This window comes from Lepisma saccharinum, chromosome 3 (assembly GCF_977018435.1).
Source record: "Lepisma saccharinum chromosome 3, izLepSacc3.1, whole genome shotgun sequence".
In the NCBI taxonomy this organism is placed as follows: domain Eukaryota; kingdom Metazoa; phylum Arthropoda; class Insecta; order Zygentoma; family Lepismatidae; genus Lepisma; species Lepisma saccharinum.
In genome coordinates, this window is record NC_139231.1 from 130,124,313 (window position 1) to 130,148,241 (window position 23,929).

General features: G+C 39.2%; 1 protein-coding gene across 3 annotated transcripts in view; it reads right to left on the reverse strand.

The window, feature by feature from the left end:
• Positions 1-23,337, reverse strand: part of pns (DENN domain containing pinstripe) — a 168,645-nt gene extending 145,308 nt beyond the window's left edge. For all 3 annotated transcript variants that reach the window (XM_083119394.1, XM_083119395.1, XM_083119393.1), the window contains exon 1: positions 23,106-23,337. In XM_083119394.1, coding sequence (XP_082975520.1) covers positions 23,106-23,205 — 100 coding nt within the window. In that variant the 5' untranslated portion in view covers positions 23,206-23,337. The remainder of the gene's footprint in view (positions 1-23,105) is intronic.
• Positions 23,338-23,929: the final 592 nt, after the last annotated feature.

Genomic DNA, 23,929 nt, shown 5'->3' on the forward strand with positions numbered 1-23,929 from the left:
CACTGGTAAAAGGGAAATTCTGGATTCGGAGATTGGCAACACTGGGCCAGTCGCCATGTTTAGACGAAACATACGTTTGGCAACAACGGCCTGCAGACGACAGACCATTTCTTGAGTGGAGAAGAGATAAACCTCGTAGCCTTTAGCTGCATCCGTGAAACCTCCGATGTTTACGATCCAAAATCACATTTTCACATATGAGTAAAATAAATATTTCGTTCCCAAACGTTAGCTCAGCGAGCGCATGAGGATATGCTAAAATAAATTAACCACAATACGGGAATGACCATGGACGTACCAAAAACACTCACCACTTTCATTAATCGGTATGAAGACCTTGTACTTAACGCTGCTTCGGCACTTTTCCGCCAGCATTCTGATTAAACAGAGATAAGCATGCCTCTGTACCGATTCGCATCAAGGTCCGTCTCAGACATCTCGTTCACCATTTCCTTCCGGGGATGAGGCATGGCTGCATGAACAGAGCCTTCCTGTTCGGAAGCAGGAAGCTGATTATCCGATGATATTTCATTCGAAGTCCGAGAAGAGAGATTGAAGACGGTTCTGCACCAAAGAGAAAGGCATTCCTTAGTTCTTGTAGGACAGAAATATCGGTCTACTACGTACAAAAGGAATTAAGAGAATGGAATGAAACGGCCGGTTTTAATCCCATCATCTTCCAGCAATTCTCGGTGGGGCTAGTGCAAGCATTTACATCTTAATTTAGCATTTAATTAAGTCCTTCATGGGGCGTGAAGCCATGAAGAAAGCAAGCAAGCAAACATTTTGTTAGCATTGGAGTAGAAATAAGTGCACAGCCAGGAATGAATACTACACAGATAGTGTCTGTGCACTGTATATTTCGGTAACAATACAATATATTGCAAAAACTCTAATCTCCCAAGTATCGCAACTGGGGACGTTAAGCAACCCTCCCAGATGACCTAAAGGAATTCTCAAATGCCAATTCCTATGGATATGATAGTGGTTTGATTCATTTCACTTCGCGTTTCTGCTACTTCGGGTAATTGCGAAGATAAGGATGAATGGCGATGCGATGAAATAGATGAAGATGGACAGCACACAGTCCCGTAGAGGATTATACTGACAGTGGGTCTAGACACCTTAGCCTCGTTGGTCTGCAAAACTCAGTCCAGGGTGTACTACGTGAAACTGAGGTTGGCATTGGGGCATCTTCGGAAAGATGCACCCTTAACCACCCCCCCCCCCCCCCCGGATATGATGTCAAGAATATGTGCGACAAAATAGAGCTCATCATGGAACGTAGTGTTCAAAACTTGAGAACTTACCTAAAAGAACCAAATGTCATTCCATTAGCTTTATATTTACATTTATCTTAAAGAATACCTTCTTAAGACACACATATAAAGGATTGAAAATAAAAAAAATTAAACGATCTGTAATCGTCGTAAAGTAAATACAAATTAGTAAATTAAATCAAACTTCCGTCCAAAGCATATTACCTGGAGATAAGATATGAACTTAAAATTGAAACCTTATCTTGAGTTAAAGTTACTATCTTACAAAAACCACCCACAAACAAACGAACAGGGAAAAAAGGAACTATGTACGATTCAAATTAGAATGTTCGTCACACGCCAGGAATTCAACCCACACACCACCTTTCCCTAGCTTGATTACAACGCAAAAATCACATCGCAGATTTCCTGATAGTCAATGCTTTCCTTATGAAGTACATTAAGTGATTCGAATTTGTATATTGCATACGTCTTTGCATAAAGTGGTGTGAAATTTGTAAGGTTAAACATGGGGTTTAATATTAAACGACTTTTTTTCTGCAGATGGTACCAAAAACAAGATACATAGAGATGGAAAGGGATCAGACCTTCCGAAGTTTGTCGAGTTAAGACTTGTTATCCAAGTGTCTCGTTTCGTTCGAGACTTTAGTTAACTATTCACAAGGTGCTACATTCACAACTGTTGTTCAAAGTGGCGTCCCCCAGCTTCGCTGCCTGTGACATTGTTGGAACGACCCTGGGCAACGGGTACGCCAGAACTTTGTGCGACGATGTCATGCCTGCAGCGAAGCTGGGGGACGCCACTTTGAACAACAGTTGTGAATGTAGCAGCTTGTGAAACGTGTGCAGGTAATAAAAGTATTCATACGCCGATTTTCGCTTATAACTTTCGAGCAACTAGTTTCCGGACCAGGGTTCCTTCTCTCAAATTGATACCTGTGCCCTTCTCCATCATCCCTGAAAGTTTGTATCATCAGCCCGGAAACACCCTGTATATTGGACGAGACGAGACTATGGCAAACCTTTTTCCAATTCGGCACCCTCCCTACTTTCGTCTAGTAACAACTAGATGGTTTCATCGTAACTAGCTAACTCTTCATAGATCCTACAAAATTGCACACGCTTCAAAATCCTCAATGACATTCAGAACTTGACTATTCTCAGTATGTGTTAAATATCATAATGTACATTTTAGAGAAAGGAATGCTGCATACGACTGAGGAAATGGTTGCCTTTCGACAATGAAAGGCAGTCCGAAACAGAACAAAGGAGACAAACTAATTAACTTACTGGTAATGTAGGGGTTATGATAAGGTACACATGAAACAAACACGTGGTTCATATGGGAAACACTACCAGCAGGTCATCGTGAGTTTCAACTAAGACGCACTTCTATCTGTAGAACAAGAAACTGAATGTTGTTTGAAAGTTACAGATGTGAATCACCAAAATATGTTACTACCGCGACGCCATTGGCGCTCTTATCCACTGAATGTACTTTTCAGTCCTCCCCGTCATAAAGTCCAGGAAGAATGGGATTACTATATGTTATTGTATACACTGAAATCTACATAACATCACGTTCTTCCCATCAAACATTGGTCGGTGCAGCATTATTGGCCATATTTATAAAACAACCTCCTCGTTCTGTGTGTGTGACCCTACAAAGTGATTTTAAATAACCTATTATTACGTAACACCTTTCCTTTAATTAGTCCCGACCTCCGTGGAAAGGTTAGCACAGCACGCTGCGACTCCAAGGGTCCCGGGTTCGAATCACATGTTCTTTGTGAGTGTCCTTCAGTATCATCATTCATCCTAATCGTTGCGATTAGCGAAAAGTGGCAGAAAAGTGACGCCAAATAAAATCTAATTAACTTCATTAACTAGTGGCGTATATATGGCATCGAAGGTACCCTGAGCGCCACTTGAAGGCGGTGCGTCATTGAGCAGTTTTCATTAACACAGTTGCATTAAAAAAATATATATTGCCTCTAAAGAATTATCAATACTAACCATAGTAACGGAAGGACGCGTGTTGGAGGCGGGGAGTCAAGAAATGTATAATATCAAATACACATAACTGAATCCTAGCGTAGAAATAAGGTTGTGGAGGGGGAAACGACTGAATACTGAGCATATGTAAAGCGACAGTTTTTAAACAATGAACATGCAGTACCCATCAAGCAGACAAAGGAAAGGGCTATACATTTTCTCTTTTTATTGTAAGCCTTCAGGTGAAAAATGCAAAGGAAAAGTGACTTCCTCAAAATCACGACGTGGAACTAAAGCCCTACTTCTCCAACGACCATCTGAAAAGCAAATACAAACATGCTACAGGAGTTTACCACATATTCCGATTCACATCAGAAGCTCTATACGGTCATCATTCGTGGTAGAGTGTATTATGTAGCTAAGTTAGGGTTAGTAATGTGAAATATCGTAAAAAGGCATGACTGGTACTTTGAAGTCTGTCTCTCACCTGTGTCATTCATTTATATAGGAGCGATTTGATACCAAATAGATTGTTACTTCCAGCTGACGAAAAGTAAAGTCCCTGATTATTATTTTTATGCGTACTATTATCAGCAGTGGTACGCATGAAGTTTCGCAGGCACTGTCAAAGCATCAAAGCAAAGCTGTATAATCACATGCTACTCCTTACCTTCATGTGCACTCTGCGAGGAAAAATCAATTTCATTTTACACAATATTAAACAAGTATTTACAATATTAAAGGAAGTATTTAGAGCCTCCCGGATGGCGTAATCGTAACGGCGTGGCCTTGTAATCAAGGATAAACGGGTTCGATACCCGGTGGACGCACAAGTGGTTCGGATCCCACTCTAACCTGTAGGTCCAGTCCCGTTTAGCCTTCCTGTGCATAAAGTGCACTTAAATCTAAAACTCAACTAAACAAGTATCTTGCTTAGTTTTCGACTTGGTAAGTCTTTCAGGGGAAGGGGGTCTGGACGCCCCTTCTAAATTCGTCCTTGGGGTGTAATATATGCTTTTGTGTTCTTGAAGAGCCCCGCAAAACTTTCCACGAGGAAACATTAGGAAACCAAATATTCGCAGCGGCATGCGTCTGACGTGAAACTTGAGGATACCACAGGTTTCCGGTGTTCCACAATGCCCTCGACGTCAAATGTGACCAAACGTAGAAAGTTCTTTTAAAAGAAGAAGAAGGCGCCTCCCCGATGCTTTTATCCGCTCTCAGCAGGGTGTACAGCGAGGGAAATAAACGGCAAAGAATATGTGGCCCAAGATCTTTGTCAGATGTCCAGGACCAGACTCCATTCACCTCCCATTCTTTGGACCCCGATGCACGACTCCTGTTTCTCCATTCACTTTTCCTTACCTGAGCATTGTCAGGTGTGGGGGGCGGAGGGAGAGGCACCTTAGCATGTTCTTCCAGTGACCTGATCTTCAAAAAAATTGCACAAAGCATTCTTTGCTGCACAAATTGAAAATTCCATCCATTTCCCCCCAAACTGTGTGATTCTTGTCATCTACCATTAGATTAATGAAGTCTAGAGAATAGAGAATACCACAGGTTTCCGGTGGTAAACGTACCATAAAGCGTACCCAAAATGCCTTTTGCCTCTTCCCAAGTTATGATACTGCTTCTCGTGGATGCAACGACAAAATATGTACATGAGATCAAAGAATATACATATCATATGGCACGTTATAATGCTACTTTCCCTGGGGTCGTATACAACAAAATTACCAAAATTGTCATATAACTGTTCTTTGTAGTTGATTGTAGCAATGATGTCGCTTACATCCCCTACAGATAGGATAATTTGCAAAAGCACCAACCCCACTTGCTTCGTCACCATGTTTAAGTACATAAGCATCTACCCCATTCCGATTTGTTGAAATTACAACATGCGCCTATTGCTTCTTGTGACGTGGAGTGTTTTTAGAGTATAAAAGTTTAAGTTTACTTTTGAGCATCTGAAACAATACGTAGTTATTAAGTGTAATAGTAACCTTTCATGCTGAGTAGAATGAGATACAGCTGGTGAAATTCCATCTTCTGCTAATCGTAACGTTCGGTGAAGTCAGAAACAGTTAGTGGAATTATGATTAGAGATACATATACAAAAACCATATGTAAAATATGGTCAATTGTCAATAAGGTAAGCCAAACCATATTTTTTTTACTTATGTAAACAGTGGAATTAATAAATAGTTACAAACTATGGCTAAATTTTATGTTTGATGTAAATTTTTAAATTTCAAATGCATATTTTGATAATTTAAAGAGCATATTTCGAGCATTTTAAGAGCATATTTCGAGCATTTTAAGAGCATATTTGCATGCATATTTAAAGGTTTTTTAGTGCATAACTATCCGAAGCCTACTTATCACAACGCACTACAACGCCAGGGATCGTATTCCGGCCTGGGTGTTCTTTATGTGTGTCCCTTCGTCAATTTCATCACATCATCACCCATTCTCATCGTCGCGATTAGTCAACTTAAATCGTAGATGAATGTGTCAAAGGTAAACTCCTGGTTCTTAAGGAGATCGTGTTTACAAATTACTACACACATGTATATATTTATATATAAAAAAACCTTGCAAACTTCTTCTGCTAAGATGGAATATTTTGGTACTGGTAGTTTTGTCCGACTGTCACAATTGCATTACGATTGACGCAATAAAATCAAGCCCATCTCTACCTACAATTGGATATCGGTCCAAGGTGGAAATGATGTACCGAATATAACCACAGGGCTGACGTCAGCCAGCCATGCGTTCAAAAACAGGTGCATAGATAGTACTTTGTCGCCCTTGACACACGCAGAGAAAATCCCCTGTTTGCAGTGTTTCGAAGCGGAAGAGCCTGTCCTTTGTTCAGCATCCTCCTTCTTTGCGTCATCATATTTTTTTTTTTTTGGTCCAAGGGAACAACAATGCGTATTTTACTTATGCATTTTTAACACTGTTTTGTGCTATTTCTTGAAAACAAAAATGAAGTTAACCTTCAAAACCTCTACTGAAAAAAATAATTTCACTTTTTTCCTCCAGTAAAACAAGGATAAAAATAGTTTTATTTTATTTATGGTTATTGGATGTTGTCGCTTTGTAATAAAAGTTCCCGGGTTCGATTCCTGGGAATACATTTCAACGAAACGTCTATGACATTTTTATTCATTCTTTACATCTTCGTCGGCCTCCCCGATGGCGCAGTGATAGCGTCGTTACCTTGTAATCAAGGGGTCCAGGGTTCGATACCCGTTGGGGACACATAGTGATTCGGATCCCACTTTATACTGTAGATCCAGTCCCGATTAGCCTTACTGTGCATAAAGTGGACTTAAAACACCAACTCAATGAATCAATCAACTTACATCTTCATCGAAGACAAATCTATAAAACATGTATTAAACATTTTGACGAGACGAGAAACAACTTTCCACCTTTTTCGAAGATCATGTGTGCATTTTCACATCCACTTCCAAAGACGTTCTCATTCAATATATCATTACTTTCCCAACTACGTGACAAGCAAGAACTCACTACAGACTTCGTAAATCATCATACTGCACGTAAGGTTCCTCCACCTTGAGGTTATAAAAATAAGCTGAATGTAAAACCACTCTAAACATTGCATATCCTTAAGTGAACATGTATGCATGAATGTTGCTATCATCTCTCGACACACGTAAATCATAAGTTCCACCTCTACTCATCCTTCACAACTGAATTCAAAAGAACTCATTAAAGGAATGCACGCATGCTACCACAAAGCAAATTAGAGCAAATTACACAATACATAAATTATTCGGTGTTATCTTATATTTCTTCTTCCACACACACACACACAGAACAGTGTTCCAGAATTATGTAGGAATTAATGCAGTAATTGTGTGACGTAAAAAGAAAAGCCGCTCCATGCAGGCACATTGTTGGGACAACCTTAAAAATATCCACACCAAGAACGAACCCAGGTCTCCCGTCCTACCGACTGAACCGCCGCTGCTCTCCAATATGAGACGTATATACTGAAATATGTGAGGGGTTAAATAAATAGCAAAGATAACTTGTGGGAAAAAACGTCAACACAATGTTTTCTCTCTTACGACAAGATAATATTACTACACACAACACATGGCAGAAAAAGGGATCTTTGTTGGGATCGTGAGAAACACACACACACGCTGTAGATGCCAGCTAACGTTTATTTGAGATTCTTCTTCCAGGTGCTCTTCAACTGATATCGCCCTTTCTGCTCTCCTGTTGCGTGGAAATGTTGGGAAGTCTATTAAACAATCTGTCTTAAGTAAATCAAAAGTTCTTTCGAACGCTACGGAAATTGCACATTCCCATTGGCATCCTACCAAAGGAAATTCTACTGAACTGCATTTGATCATTTGACGTCGATTGACTTAGGATAAACGATGATTGGAAGAAATATGTGGAACATAAGACAATGGAGTTCCCGTGACCTCGTGGGACTCGCGTTGAGAGAACCGTCAGAGACGAGGTCGTGCTCCCGAGGGAAGACGTCGATAGTTCCCTTTTCTCATTACTTGTCTTTTACAGTCAGAGTTAGGGATTCATGTATTGATTTGTTAATATTTTGTGTAGCCTGTTTAAAAAGACAAAGGAGAAGATATATATTTATATCCTAACATCATTAACTCATCAATGAAAATAATATGATTACAAAATCTTAGGAATTCATTTCTCTGTATACAACCATTTTTAAGGGGTTTATAAAAAAAACTTTATACCAGGATATCGACGATCAAAAGATATAACAATATTGAAATACACGCATATATAAAACTAAATGTAATAATATAAACAAAGTTATGACTTCTTCAGCTGCCTGGTACAGTTATGGTCATTAAGAGAGAATATCTACATCTTCCACCAAATCTCTGATTTATTTTACTTCGACAGCGTTGGCGAAAGATCCAGTGCGGCCATTACACGCTGTTTGCAAGTTCTGTTCGCAATTACCATTCGTACAAAGTGTGAATGGAACATGAAGGAAACAGAGTGAGCACTGCGAAAAACTTTTCCAGCTTCTAGTGTCAGAAATGAATCGAAGAAAAAAAAAAATTACCTTTCCGTCCAAGAAGTTTATTTTGTAATATTTTACGGGACTTCAATTGTCAATATAGAACACGAGCATTGCAATGTTTTTAAAAAAAACTGTTGTCTCTAAAAATGGATGGAAATTCCACGTTTGATTTAGTTGAATTAGATTATTTTATGATGCTTTTCTGCGAAGATAAGAATGAGTGATGATAGAATTGGTTTATTTTACTTCGCATTTATGCTACTTTTGGCTAATCGCGATGAGTGATGAAACTGATAAACGGACACTCACAAAGAATACCCATGCCCTCGCCGAGATTCGAACCCGGAACCCCTGGCGTCGTAGCGGACTGTGCTAACCACTCCGTCACGAAGACCGGCAGATGATGATATGACGAAAGTGATAAAGGGACATTCACAAAAAAGATTCATGTCCAGGCCGGGATTCGAACCCAGATCATTGGCGAAATTCCACGAAAACAATATTTTGATAGGACCACATCAGCAAGCAATACACTCGGCCATTCAATCTCTATTTTCTAAGTCATTAAATATGTTCGTGATATTAAGATGCTATACTGAACGATTTATCAATCAAGAACGAAATCTGGATATTGATGGATTAGAAATGATCCGAAAACGTTCTCAATTATATCCCTGGAAGTCAATAGATCCCAGACCCCGCGCGTGCAAGAACTTTGGAGGTTGCACGAAAACGACAATACTATTATAGTAGTCAAGGTCGCTCCCCACTGATGCAACCTTGCCAGTGGAGCTCTATGGACCCCCATATTGATCCACGGCCCGCTCCGTCACTCCGGCCTCAAGCGTACTAACGAGCGGCTTTACGTTGCTGGCTGTTGCGTGTTTACAAACATGATATGCTTCAACTCCAATATATGCATGTGGATAAAATATGTATAGTCAGGATAAAATGTTGGTGTCGTTTAGCTGAAGAAACGGGGCAACCAATGCAATAGTGGATTCAGTTCGGAAGAATACACTCAAATTATCCACCCTTCTGTTGTTTTTGGCCATGTGGGTCTTACAAACCGGAAGGTACTCTACCTAGTTTTAAGTTTGAGTTTTGTTTGGTCGTCCATTTTATGCATAGATGGGCTAATCGGAACTGAATCAACAGTTTAAAGTGGGGCAGACTCATTGTGTTACTTTATTTCGATTTTCTGCCACTTTTGGGTAATCACGACGATGATGAAATTGATGAAGGGACACTCAGAAAGAACACTCAAGTCCAGGAAGGTATTCGAACCCGGGACACACTGTCGTACCGCGCTGTGCCAACCATTCCGCCATTCAAACTATTATCTAATATGCAGAGCCCCTTCGTATCACTCTCACCTTTGGTGAAAGCGGTCCCGGATTCTATCCCCGGTGGGAGTTCCACAATTTCGGTGTAGATCCAGCATCGTAAGGAGAACTGTGGAACTTTTTAAAAGCAAATAGATACGGACTCCGATCTATAAAGCTAGAAAACTGCGGCGACGGGACGCGATTGGATGACCAAGCGTCAACCTATGCCCTTCAAAGAGCTGTGGCACTGTTCTTCTATTACCTAATATACAGGGTGTCCCAAAAGTCCCATCCCCCCCTATTGAATTGTAGACAAACCTGCAAAATGTTATTTTAACACCTCTGAAATGGCCACCCCGAAGTCCAGATCTGACATTTTGTGATAATGCGCTATGGGGGCACATCAAACAGAAAGTCGCCCATAATCGTTATCAGACAACTGAGGAACTTCAAGAAGCTGTTCGCTGTGCGTTTGCTTCCCTCACACCAGACATGTTACCGAAGCTTCACATCGCACCTGGAGGCGAATAATACTGTGTCATGAAAATGGAGGTGTGCACACAGGTCCTCTGGAGTCAATAGTGGTAATTTGTGTGATTTAATGGTATACCATCCTCTCATCATACACATGCTCTTAAAATAACATTTTGCAGGTTTGTCTACAATTCAAAGGGGGGGGTAAAGGTACTTTTGGTACACCCTGTACACAACTTCAATTAAAATAAAATGTTCACACCACGAGGCAAGTCAAACTTTAATGTTGAGAATTCAATTAGAACCCTGTGAAATGCATCAAGGCTTATGGCCTGATATTAGACATCATGTGCTCAAACCTGAGAAAATGACTGTTTAGTTCAATATACAGGGTGGCTCAATAAGTCACTTAACACCCCCAGTACAAGGCCACTGCAGCGTGCAACATGGAAATGGTGATGACCAATCGTTATCATGCCAAGGGGGAACCACATTGACGCCACCCACACGGTCGGCGGCCATCTTGATGTCCGCCATCTTGAATTCAACTTCAGAATTTTAAATAGTAAAGGGGTCGTGCGACATATCAAAATGGGCTAGAATTTTACGAGAAATGCAATGGTGAAGGTTTTTTCGACGTATCTTTAACCAGTAAAAAGTTATGACTGAATTCTTGTACCAATTTGCTCCTTTTCGAGGTGTTAGAAAAATGCCTTAAAATTTGTTTAGCGCATCGGTAATGCATCGAGATCAAAGTGACGTCTAGGGAGAGAAGTTCGCATGCCATTCCACGAGATTTTAATCGGATACATCCATGAAGAGCTCTGCATTATGAATGGTTGTCGCGAACAATTACAGTGTGATGCTTCCATTAAATGAAAAGTCCTTCACAGTGACAAGGCTAATGTTTATGTTCATAAGGAAGTTCATGAACAGAATATTCGATGCTTTTTATCTGATAACCCATTTTCGAGAGATCAAAGCTGAATGGTTAGTGCTGGTAAGTTAATGGTGTGGCGTGCTGTGTGGAACACGATTGGTTAGTCAATTTTCCATCAACGGAACCTTAAATGCTTAGGGCTACTTGGATTTGTTAAATAAATAGGTTTTTTCATCCTTGCTTATGGAGAAGGTACTTTTTACAGGGTTTTCTTCAATAGGGAAGAACACCAGAACACAATGGGAACGTTGTGAAGCAGTTTCTGTCCAAAGTTAGTTATCAGATGACAAGGGTCACATATTCTGTTTATGAACTTCCTTATGAACATAAACATTAGCCTTGTCACTGTGAAGGACTTTTAATTCAATGGAAGCGTCACACTGTAAATTGTTCGCGACAACCATTCATAATGGGCAGCTCTTCATGGATGTATCCGATTAAAATCTTATGCAATAGCATGGGAACGTCTCTCCCTAGACATCACTTTGATCTCGATGCATTACCGATGCGCTAAACAAATTTTAAGACATTTTTCTAACACCTCGAAAAGGAGCAAATTGGTACAAGAATTCAGTCATAACTTTTTACTGGTTAAAGATACGTCGAAAAAACCTTCACCATTGCATTTCTCGTAAAATTCTAGCCCATTTTGATATGTCACACGACCCCCTTCCCATTTAAAATTCTGAAGTTGAATTCAAGATGGCGGACATCAAGATGGCCGCCGATCGTGTGGGTGGCGTCAATGTGGTTCCCCCTTGGCTTGATAACGATTGGTCATCACCATTTCCATGTTGCACGCTGCAGTGGCCTTGTACTGGGGGTGTTAAGTGACTTATTGAGCCACCCCGTAGTTATGAATGTAATCTTATTTAGCTAGAACAAGAATTAATTTAGGTTAAAAACAGAAGAACATCGCCTGATTTGCCTGGAGCTTTCTATCTCTGCGCGTTCCATTCCATGATCACGTGATTTGAAAAAAAAAGTTCATGGAGCATGGCAAAGAAACAATGTTTAAGAACAAGTACTACTTGTTGTCGGTTCATCTTTGCAACATTGCAACACAAATTTATGTAATTAGATATTTTGCCATCAATTCTTTACTAATAAAGAAAAGTGTTGGTAAATCGCAGGTACTGTTCGCCGAAGACCGCAACAGAGCAAAGACTGATAAGGAAAAGTACTTGAGAATTCCATTTTCCGTTCTTGAATAGCTAGTGTTTTTTTTTACGCCTCCTAATAAAACGGAGAACAATGACAAGGCACAGTTATACCGATTTCATATATGCGGAGACCTTTTATCCTGCTAAGTGCAAGTGCACTAAAATTATTACTGCATCATGAAATATCGGATTCATCTAGCACACACATCCTACACAATGCTAATGCTAACTGTAAGATATTTAAATATTTTACGCCAGTAACGAAGTTTGTTTGCTTTCTTGCAACTTTTGGCTAATTGCGAAGATGATGATGAGTGACATGATGAAATTGATGACACTCACAAAGAACACCCACACTCAGATCGGGATTCGTAACTGTTGTAGATGTGCAACTTGACGTGAACAGGATCGAGTGATTGATTGATTTAGTCCACTTTATGCACAGTAAGGTTAATTGGGACTGGACCGACAGTTTAAAGTAGGATCCGAACCACTATGTGCCACCACCGGATATCGAACCTGGGACAGCTTGATTACAAGGCGACAACGCTACCACTGCGCCATCGGGGAGGCCCATTATGTGAACAGGAGTGTACAATACAACAATTCTTTTGGCAGAAAATATGTTGTAAGTCTGTTAACCATTCGCCAAGAAAAACAAATACAGGATGAAGGCCAATATGATTTATTAGAGGCAGAGAACTGCATGTGCCTCTTCTAATAATGGCATTCGGGTAAACTATTTACAATAGACTGAAATGTGTGTTGATGTGTAAAATGAGTTTACCTCCCGATGTTGATCGTGAGTTCATTTTCCGATGGGCATAGATATGCTGCTACAAACCAAGCTAATAAGAACAATTTGAATACTTTGGTGTGCAGTACGAGACGGGAATCTCTCGATAGACATACATATTATTTCTCCACTGCTCAAAATTTAGTCCCGGCCTACCCTCACGGTTCGAGCAAACATCCCCCACCCACTTCAAGGGTACGTCACTCGTGCATCACCTTCTCGTTCTCTCCACACAACTTGTATTTCAGAAGGGTAAGGAGGTTGTGGCACCTGAAAGCACATCCAGATAGTAGTCTGTGGTGCTTCCTCCACTGCGTGATTTTTGTCTCGTCCTTGCCCTTTTTACATCCTCAGATTTCACCAAAAACATTGTAATAATTCAGTGCCCATGTTTTATTGAAGTCCAACGTTTTGACGCCTGTTAAGTCGCTTCTCCCTATCTTAACTTAAGGGAGTAAATAGGTTAAGTGAGCACGCACTAAAAATATTTGCAATCAATCAATCAATTCACCACCCTCTAGTCACCATAAACTACCATAACCACAGGGATTACATCCTACACAGGGTGGATAAAAATTATGATTTTTATTTTTAAAAATCAATTTTGATGTTTTTTTTTCATTTAAATATATTTTTAATTTTCTTAAACACTATTAAAATTGCTTGTATGGTTTTTGGCACCATACATATAGCTTGAAAACGGCCCTGTAAAATATTAAAGCAAATAAAAAATGATATGTAAATATGCATTTCTCTGTTTCTGATACTGTATACATGGACCTACTATGGAAATGTTTGCCGTGTGTGTTAATGAAACTATAATAATTTCAGTGACTTCTCTTTCAGTCAAAGTAAAACATTGTGGATATATTATATAATTGTAACTTAAAATATTTTTATAGTCTTTGTAACCGAATTTTGGCAATTCTTTTAATGATAATTCGCAAAATATCAGCTGCCATGTTTATTTACAGTCTAATGATAATAACACTATCTACGGTTTAACATGATTAGTATTTTGTATATTATTCTACACAAAATGTTTGCTATTTTTGCCTATAAAATTATTGAATTTTAAATCAAGAAAAATTTAAGTATGTTCACAGTTAATATATTGCATTTCCTTTCGTATGAGCTTCACCCCTTCAGTACATATATTTTGTTTCCTTTCTCAGAGGGTAATAAACACCATTAAATGATTAAGAGATTAATGTCTTTCACCAAAGTGATTCTCATATCATATGCGATCCTTATGTACATTATTGTATAAATTATTTCTTTAAAGCGATGTAAATCAACCTGATTTAAAACAATCCACCTTGAATTCCTACAACAATTCACTTTGTAGTTTAAAATGTTCTCTCTTCTATATTTGGTTTATTTCACTCCGCATATTCTGGCACTTTTGGCAGATCGCGAGTGACGATATGACGAAGGAGCACTTGCGTTGGAGCGCGCTTGATCAGTTTCGTAAATTATATGCACGACCACGATTTAGCAGGTGAATCACTGACATAACATTTCATTTACTATTCCTTGTACATCTACAGAGGATAAAAACCTCCAATAACAGTGGACAGTTTTATTGATACAATACAAATTATATGCGAATGTACAAACACACATACACATCACACACGAGACGTATAATAATATATGTAGGCAGGAAGTTCGACAATAATTTATATCTATGCACACTGTAAATGTAACGTAAGTACATACAAACACTGATGCTTAAAAATTCATATTCTATCAATATTTATGTTGCTATATTAAACATCAGACCCAGCCGCAAGATCGCTGCTACAATCATAATAGCGCTGCAATAAAACTATAGAAAGTTTCTTGAAAGGAAGCAACAGTGTATGAGCATAAGGTATTACGTAAGACGAAGAAAAGAATCACATTCACTACATATAAGAAAACGCCGGGAAAAGGCCTGATACGACCGGGTATTCTCTCAGCCCATGTGAAAATTGGAATGAAATGTCCTTAATGATGAAAACGTGCAAGCAAATTGACTTAACAATGAATCCGTTATATTTCCTTCAATAAAAGAGATTGCACGATGGAATGAAACTACCGTTACAGATAAACAACAGCTATTTCTCAAAATGAGACATGTTTGATCGGAGGGTGTGAAATTGATAGTAGAAAACATTATCCGAAACTACTAATTTGAAGAAACTGCAGTGGTATAAGAGTGCATAATGAATTAAATTAGTAATGTGCTGAAACCAACACATAAGGCATCGTTCTCTGGTTACAACAAGTGTCTCCCGATGTCGTCGTGGTAACGCCATCGATACACGGCGGAGGTATTCGGATCATACCTTAACTGTAGGTCCAGTCCCGATTAGCCTCATGTGTATAAAGTGGACTTAAAAGCAAGAACTCTGGTCATAACACGAAAATATTGAAGGAAAAATTATGAACTGATATTTTCAAAAGGATTTGAAGACAAGCTGTGCCCCTTACACGTACGCAACCTGCGCATACATCTGTGTTAAACGTGTTGCACAGAGTTTAGGACACGTGTAAAATAGAGTTTACTCATCTAAGCAGCAGTTATGTGCACTTACTGCCTGCTAGTTGCTTGTGTGGGGGCTCTCCATGGCAGGCTTCCCGAAGCGACACGAGCACCTCCAGTCCGAAAAAAAAATCACTGCACGGAGGTCGACACAAACCACTTGTCAACTACAAAAATGAGAGGAGAGCTCCGCAGAGAAGTTCATCCGATAAACAATGTATGACGTGTTACCGATTGCAACATTTGATTCGCATTATTATTGATAATGTGGAAATACAATTATTCCCAAATAAAATAAGTCGGAAACACATTCAAATACTTTATTTTCAAATACATCCTGGTACAGGATTGCCTAGGGGAAAACAGGGTGTTCGATAACCCATTATTTGCTAATAAAATAAGGAACGAACGTATTGAAACTCATGCCTTAATCAGAATTCGAACCTATGGCCCCACAATAAGTACGGCTAGAAGAACTGCTGAAACTACAACAGTCAATTAAATATTGTGAATGTCTGGTACCACTGCAAGACTTTACCTGGTGGATTTCTGTGCGGTCTTCCGACGTAATGCTTCCCGAATATGCAAAGTGCTTCGGAAACAGAACGTTTCTGCTTCCTCCGTTAATCCTCTGCTGGCGATAAGAGGACTCCGTGGCGTGGACTCCTCCAAATATGCATTCTAATACTGCTGACACGAATATTATCCTGCATGCATAAAAACATTCCTCGGTCGAAAGCAATTCCCGTCACGCAAAAAGACGACGCTGTTCCTCTGTGACAGCGTCTCTCCGTACTATCAAGAAGCATGGCAGACCCGCTCCGACAGCAAATGATAGTAGCCGTGATTGCGGGCGATCCCTGGACACGCAGCTTTGCCAGGATATGCTAATGCTACTAGCCTCGGCTGGTAGAACAATGGGCACGTACTCTAACTCTCTAGCTTTCTTAAACCCGAAGGTTTATGTCTGCAGCATCACAAGCCTTCCATCTGTTCCTATCCTGGGCAAGATCAATCCAATCTATTCCAACCTTACAGATTTCCTTTAGGACCATCTCAACGTTATCCATCTTCGTCTTGGACTTTCTACAGTCTCCCCGACGGCGTACTGGTAACGTAACCAAGAGGTCCCGGTGGAGGCACATTGAACAGTGGTTCGGATTCTACTTTAAACTGTAGGTCCAGTCCGGAATAGCCAATTTGTGCATAAAAGTGGACTTAAAGCAACAAATGAAGGTCTGTTACCATCAGGTTTTCCAACAAGAATTCTGTAAACTCTTCTTTCCTCTCCCAATCGTGCAACACGTCCTCCGTAGCGGAGTGTTTAGCACAGCGCGCTACGACGCCACGGGTTCCGGGTTCGAATCCCGGACGGGACATTGGAGTTAGTGTCCCTTCACTGCTTTCATTATATCATCACTCATCCTCATCTTCGCGATTAGCCAAAAGTGGCAGAAAAGGGAAGTAAAATAAACAAAACCAATCAATCGAGACACGCATATGGAATAAAGTCAACATCAAGTTCTTCCTCGTCGTGGTTATACGCCACTGATACCAGTTATTCCAAGCACCCCTTTCTTGCTTCACAACACTGATGTGCACTGCCTGCAATTTCTATGTACAAATCTCGTCCCACGCTTCCATATATTGATACGTATGTACCTCCCCTGTGACATTGTAATTTTGTCACCTTTTAATCATTTCCCACCTTGAACCACCGGTCCAGTTCCGATTAGACTATTTAAGTTTTAAATGGGAGTTAAAACCTCCAAAGGTACAAAGCCCCTCTCTCTCTTACACACACACACAACAACCCCCCCCCCACACACACACACTCACACAGGTTCCGATATTAAAACAAAAAAAAAGTTCACAATGTACGGTAAATATAGAAAATATTCTGTTTACAAACTAAAAAAAGGTGTAATTTCCTCGCTTAAGTATATCAAAGTCTGCCCCCTCGGTAGCTGAGCGCGCTAAGTGGCCGATTACCAATGTCACCACAGAAGGTTGAGCATCTTCTTTGCAAGTGTCCCTTCATTTTCATGAATAATCATAATTCCTTCTCATCGTCGCGATCAGAGCCAAGAGTGAGAATTGATCGATTGATTGAATTGTTGTTTTAAGTTCACTTTATGCACAGAAAGGCTAATCTGGACTGGACCTACAGTCTAAAGAGGGATCGGAACCACTATGTGCAGGCCCCTAGCTAGAAATTTATTTCGGAGGGACTCATCCCTTATCAGCAGCCGCCATCTATAGAGGCAAAAAATTGAGCAGATGAATTTCTCAATATATTACAACTTCTTATACAATTTGTTTGATCCTGCTAATGAAGTAAAACTAATTATTACTATACACTATTCAAATTAGATATTTGAAGAATTTTGGGGGACTCAGTCCCTGAGCCCTACCCCTGGCTACGTGCCTCCACCGGGTATCGATCCCGGGACCCCTTGATTACATGGCAACAACTCTACCACTGCGCCATCGGAGAAGCACTGTCCAAATCTGTTCGGTCTTCTTGTCCCAACTTCAAACAAGTTTGTTGTTCCACTGTTGACATCGACGATGAGTGATAGTCACAAAGAACAGGCGTCCTCAGGCCGGAATTCGAACCTAGGGTCGTATCGCGCTGCGCTAACCCCTCCGCCGACTCAATGGATCACATGATATCACCTCTATTCGTATCTCTCCACTACACACAGTAGGTACTCACAGAAAATTATGAGGGCTAACAAGGAGGGACAATACAAGCAAGACGAAGTTGGCCGTTGACTGATGCTTCCAAGATGCCGCATCCTGATAAGAGAGGAGGGGAAAGTAGGCAGAGCACCTGGGGACGTGAGAAGTTGATCCGAGCAGGGCAATGCTCCGAACTGACAAGCGGGGCACCAAACCCACACCAAGTGGGACGATGGCTATCTCTATGGGGGCGATTCGCGCTTGCACAATTCGAACGCGCTAAGAGCAGCTGTCGATTAGATTTCCCGTACATCAACGGACGGGGAAATAACTGTTTCCCTTACATTCAACTGACGCATATCGAGCACGTTCTTGTGACGCGAATTAGTTTAACAAAAACAACAAAAATAAGAAACAGTCACTTCATTTTCTTCTGGTAGAAGGTATTTGTATTTTTTATGTTATTTAGCGTGGCTTTTCTGCCACTTTGGCTAATAGCGACGATGATGATGTGTTGATATGATGAAATTTATGAAAGGACACTCACAACGAACACTCCTGCCGGGATTCGAACCCGGGACCTCTGGCATAATCTAAGTTGTGCAAACTGATTCGCTGTTAATGTAAAACTTTAACATTTGGCATTCACACTACGTGCCCAGGATTCTACGGAGCAAGACCGCATAACGGTAGAGAAGAGGAGAAAGCGAGTGGGTGTAGCAAAGCAATACACGATCCTGAAAGCGGCTAGCAGCTGCAGTCTCTTTGGCCCCTTTTCCTCTCTCGCGTTCTCTTGCTCCACAGACTTCTTGGACAGCATACAATAGAAGCAACCGAGACAGTTCCACAGAGGTAAAGCAGGGGAAACAAAAAAAAATCTCTACTGTGCATATATGCTATATTGGTACTAAAGCCTTAAAACATCACGACGAATTATGCTGTGAGCTCTCAACAAAATTACAAAGCACTTGAACTTCGTGACACAACAGGCCATATAGAGCTAAGGCCTAACAAAAAGTTTTTTTTCTTTTCTTGGGTGACTCACAGTCAACACAATGAATCGCATCACCGCTGTTATCAGGTTTTCTGAACTGGAACCAAATACTTCTTGAAGCAGCTCCCAAACTGTCCTTACCACTGAGTCAGCATTTGAATGATTGGAGCTCTCACTGGATATCGAACCCAGGACTTATCAATATTCTGCTACGCAGGACCTCACAAGGGACATTTAGCGACTAACCCTGTTCCAACAAACAAGAATGGTTGAAGAGATTAAAAAATGCATGTGCCGAAAGACATAATTTGAAAATTAAAAATATACAGTAATTAAGATGTACTACCTGGAAGATCAGCTTGCTACATTTCAGTATTCTTGTTTCAATATATGGTAGAGTTTAGATCTGATATGAAGAGTCACGACTGATGATTTTTCTTCTATAGACAGTGGGGTGCCAAATTGGGTGAACACAGGATGGAGGACATAACCTCACTTTCGTCCAGTATTTGTAAAAAACAAAGGCCAAATACAAGAAAGGATGGCAATATATAGTTTGAGTTTTTGTTTCAAGTCAATTCTATGCACATATAGGCTAATTGGGACTTTACCTACAGTTTAAAATGGGATCCGAACCACTAAGTGCCTCCACCTGCTATTGAATCTGTGAACCTTTGATTGCAAGGTGACGCCATTACCAGTGCGCCACAAGGAAGACATGAGCAAAATACAGGACTGGCTACTAAAAAGAAAGATATAATCCTTCCTTTACAGCCAGAATTCCCCTGACCTCATGCGATATTGGCCAACTAAGGTCACCGATTAGAATAATTTACCTATATGATATTACTAAATCTCCGACTCATCAAATTTTTCTTCAGATGTGAGGACGTTAAGCATCCTTCTACCTGCTTGAGTGTCACCATGATAAGCCATGCAAACATCCCCTTACCTATTCCCATGGTTCCACCAGGCATCCACCCTACATGCCTAACCTAGCAATTTTCACTTTGAGCACTGAATACGGTGCTTTACTTTTAGTGCACAAATACTCCTGACACAATCATGAAATCTGGAAAAACTTTTCAAAATAGATATTGTTCCAATGTATGAAATAAGACAAGTTTCTGTTAAAATTCCAAATGATCAGTGTTAGAATTGTCCTAAATTTCTGAGATGCATTAGTTTTTAAAATGTTTACTCAAAATTCTTATCGTAAGCACACTAATGATGATAATCATTACATGTTTAGATAATTCTGACAGGTTGGAATGTTTTTTTTTTTTTTTTAAAAAATAAATCTGAAGATATGACTTTGTGTTGTCTATAGTCACACTTCTTACTATCAATGCATGGACCTCCATCATCAAGTTGTGGGTTTTTTTCTGCAGCCATTTGCAAGCCATGTCCTGTCAAGCAGCTTTCCATGTTTTCTAACTATGGAGACCAATTGTTGTCATGATGCTGGGTTAATCATGTCAGGGAATGGAAGCTATTAAAGATTAAGTCTCTCTGATAAACTTCCCAAAACTATGCAGCTGGCAAGTTGTGCCTCCACCGTTCACCATGCAGTGTTGTCTACTGCAAACTTCAACACTCCCTCCAAAGTGAACCATAGTCACTAACTGATTTTTCCAACAAATATTGACGACATGCATCACAAAGTCAGAATGCAAAATGAGAACATGTCATACATCTCTGAACAAATTCACTTTTGAACAGGTGCACTGGAAAGAATGAGGAAACAGCATAAATTATGCAAATATCTAATGTTTGTCTATAACTATTAGTGCTGCCAATTCTTCTGCTTCATTAAAGTTTAGAATATATGTTTATTTATATATATACACACACATATATACTGTTTTAATGTAATATTAATATAAAGGTGGATTTAACACTCCCATTTGGTGTCTTATATTGATAAAGGAGAAATAAGGCAACCAACCCCATTTAAAACACTACTTCAAATTGCATGGTGTATTGCTTCCAAGAAATCATTTGAGTACGTGAAATTTGAAATACGACTAATTTGAAACTGTATTCTTATTATTCAATGTACTTTCTTGCCACCTTTTGGCAACTTGTGACTATGAGAATGAGTGATAATTAGATAATATTGATTAAAAAACACCATTCCCATACCAGGATTTGAACTTTAGAACTTCGGTGGCAAAATCGGAAAGTCAACCACATAACGCACTTGGACACCAAGCCAGCAAATAAATCATAACACTAATTGTATTTATTCTTCTATTATGTATCTATTCAAGAAGAGCCTCTTCTTACCTCCATTCATACATCAACTTTCAGTTTTTCTTGTATGTACGCATTGATTGCATTGTAGAATTATTTTCCTGTAGTTTACGGTTATTACAAGCATAAGAAAACAGTTTTTTCGTTGTGACGTTTCAGAAGAACACACACTCCCTTCATCAGACATTTTTTTTTCATTTTGACTAAAGATATAGTTATAACAATGGTTAGCATAATTATTACAACAATATAACATTGACAACATTCATTATATAACAGATTCTTTTTGTTTAAAAAATTGCTAACCATTGTTATAACTATATCTTTAGTCAAAATCAAAATACATGTCTGATGAAGGGAGTGTGAGTTCTCCTGAAACGACACAACGAAAAACTGTTTTCTTATGCTTGTAATAACCGTAAACTACAGGAAAATAAATAATCTTTGAGGCTGTGCTCTCACACATCTAAAGTAGAACACAAGAAATATGTTTCCTTTTAAATTTCATTTATCATCAAGATCAGGACTCGAAGTCTTTACTGAGGGATGCTTCATGAAAACTTTCATAAATAGGGGATGAAGCATCTTCCACTTCACGAGTGGATCAAATAACAAACCACTCTCTTAGCAGTTTGAAAATTTTAAATAAAACCATAACTTCCACACTTCCATTGTCTTATAATATTTATATGCTCCTACTAGTATGTCAATATATTTTCTTTGTTATATATATTATTATTAATTTGTGCGAGTTTAATGACTGTAATCAATAGGTAACCTGAAAATGTAACTATATATTACTATTGACGACATCAATTGCATGTAAAAATGCTTAAAGATGAATAAATTTAATCTATTCTATTCCATTCACTAGATAAAAATTTTCCGGATAACCACTATCATTTCACTTAATTATTTAGTTTCTTTAGAAAAAATTATCTTGATTTGACAACAATGAACCCATATTATTCTCCTTAATTGTATGGATTGCTTGCTAATTCACTATTTCTGTCTTTTAAAAAGTACAAAATAATTACTATTAAACATGCAAACTGCAAAAATGATAACATTTTAAATTGTGCAGATACCATACTTTCAACATGACATTTCCATACATGCATTTTCAATTCTATCTAAACTATTCCATCTAGGTATTAAGATGAAAATAACTTTTCATGTACAAAGCAAAGTATGACAGTAACATCAATGCTAGAAGTAAGGAGGTGGGATTTGCCAAGCATCCCCAGCTGTCTCACTGTCAAAATGTTAAAACCACAGGAGCATACCTCCCCTAGTCCCTAATATCTATCTGACAATGTCCATCCTTTCTACAAAGAAAAAAATAACAAATACGTCAAATTGTGCTCATAGAACACATACATCCTGTGAAAACGAAAATACTGGTTTACATCTAAAAGAAAGTTACTTCCGGGCAGCATGCATTCTTTTTCATCCAAACAGAATCACACTACTATATGACAGATTAAGGGAGCTGAAATTTGTAATGCTGAAACAACATGTCATTGCAAATCAAGATATTTGTACTAAAAGGCATATGCCAGAAAATGTTCAACACTGCTTGACATAAGGATATCTCAACAACGTACTTACCAGATAAACGATCTGGTTCAAGTCCAGAACTCAGGTCCAGGCCACATATTACGAAATAGTCAGTAAATCTGCTGGTTCCTTGGGATGGAAGTGAATTCATCTTCACAAATGTCTACATCACATCGGAAAAAAACAGTATAAACCTTCGCCACAATCACCTATCCTCAGCTGAACGCAGAACTTTCCTGTTTCTGCATCAAGCTCAAGCACCACAGCACAAGCACAACACCAAATGTCCAATCATCTGCTTTGCTCAACAGAAAATTGATCCGTAGCATACAGAGACATCTGTTGGTAAACGTCAAAACAAAGTGTGATTCCAATGGTTCATTCTGAAGAGTCTTTCCTTACGAATCGATTCATCAGCAATGATTCATTTGCTACGTCCAGTAACACTCAACGTTAAGAACCTAATTGACAATATTTTTTTTTTTTTTGTGTTGAGCAGCGATTTTTAAACTTTATTTCCTGTTTCAATGTGCTGAACTTGAATTTCTGGTTGATGACTTCAGTTCACCTGTAAGGTTGAACGGAAACACAAATCATTGACGGGAAATTCAACAGGTTTATTAAAAGACAATAGCTATCGAACAGTTTGTTAAATGTTGGGTGTCGTGGACAAATCTGATGAAACAAGACATAAATATTGAATTGAAATTCATAGTCTACAACAGAACGTGAAATGAAAACATGTGATGGAACTATATTCAAGCTTTTGAAATTGTTCATGATCATGCTTCTTTGTCTGTGCTATGGTTCTATGTGATCCGATTTGATGACCACGAACGAAGACAACCTTCAGAAAAAGAAGCGCTTTCCAGTTC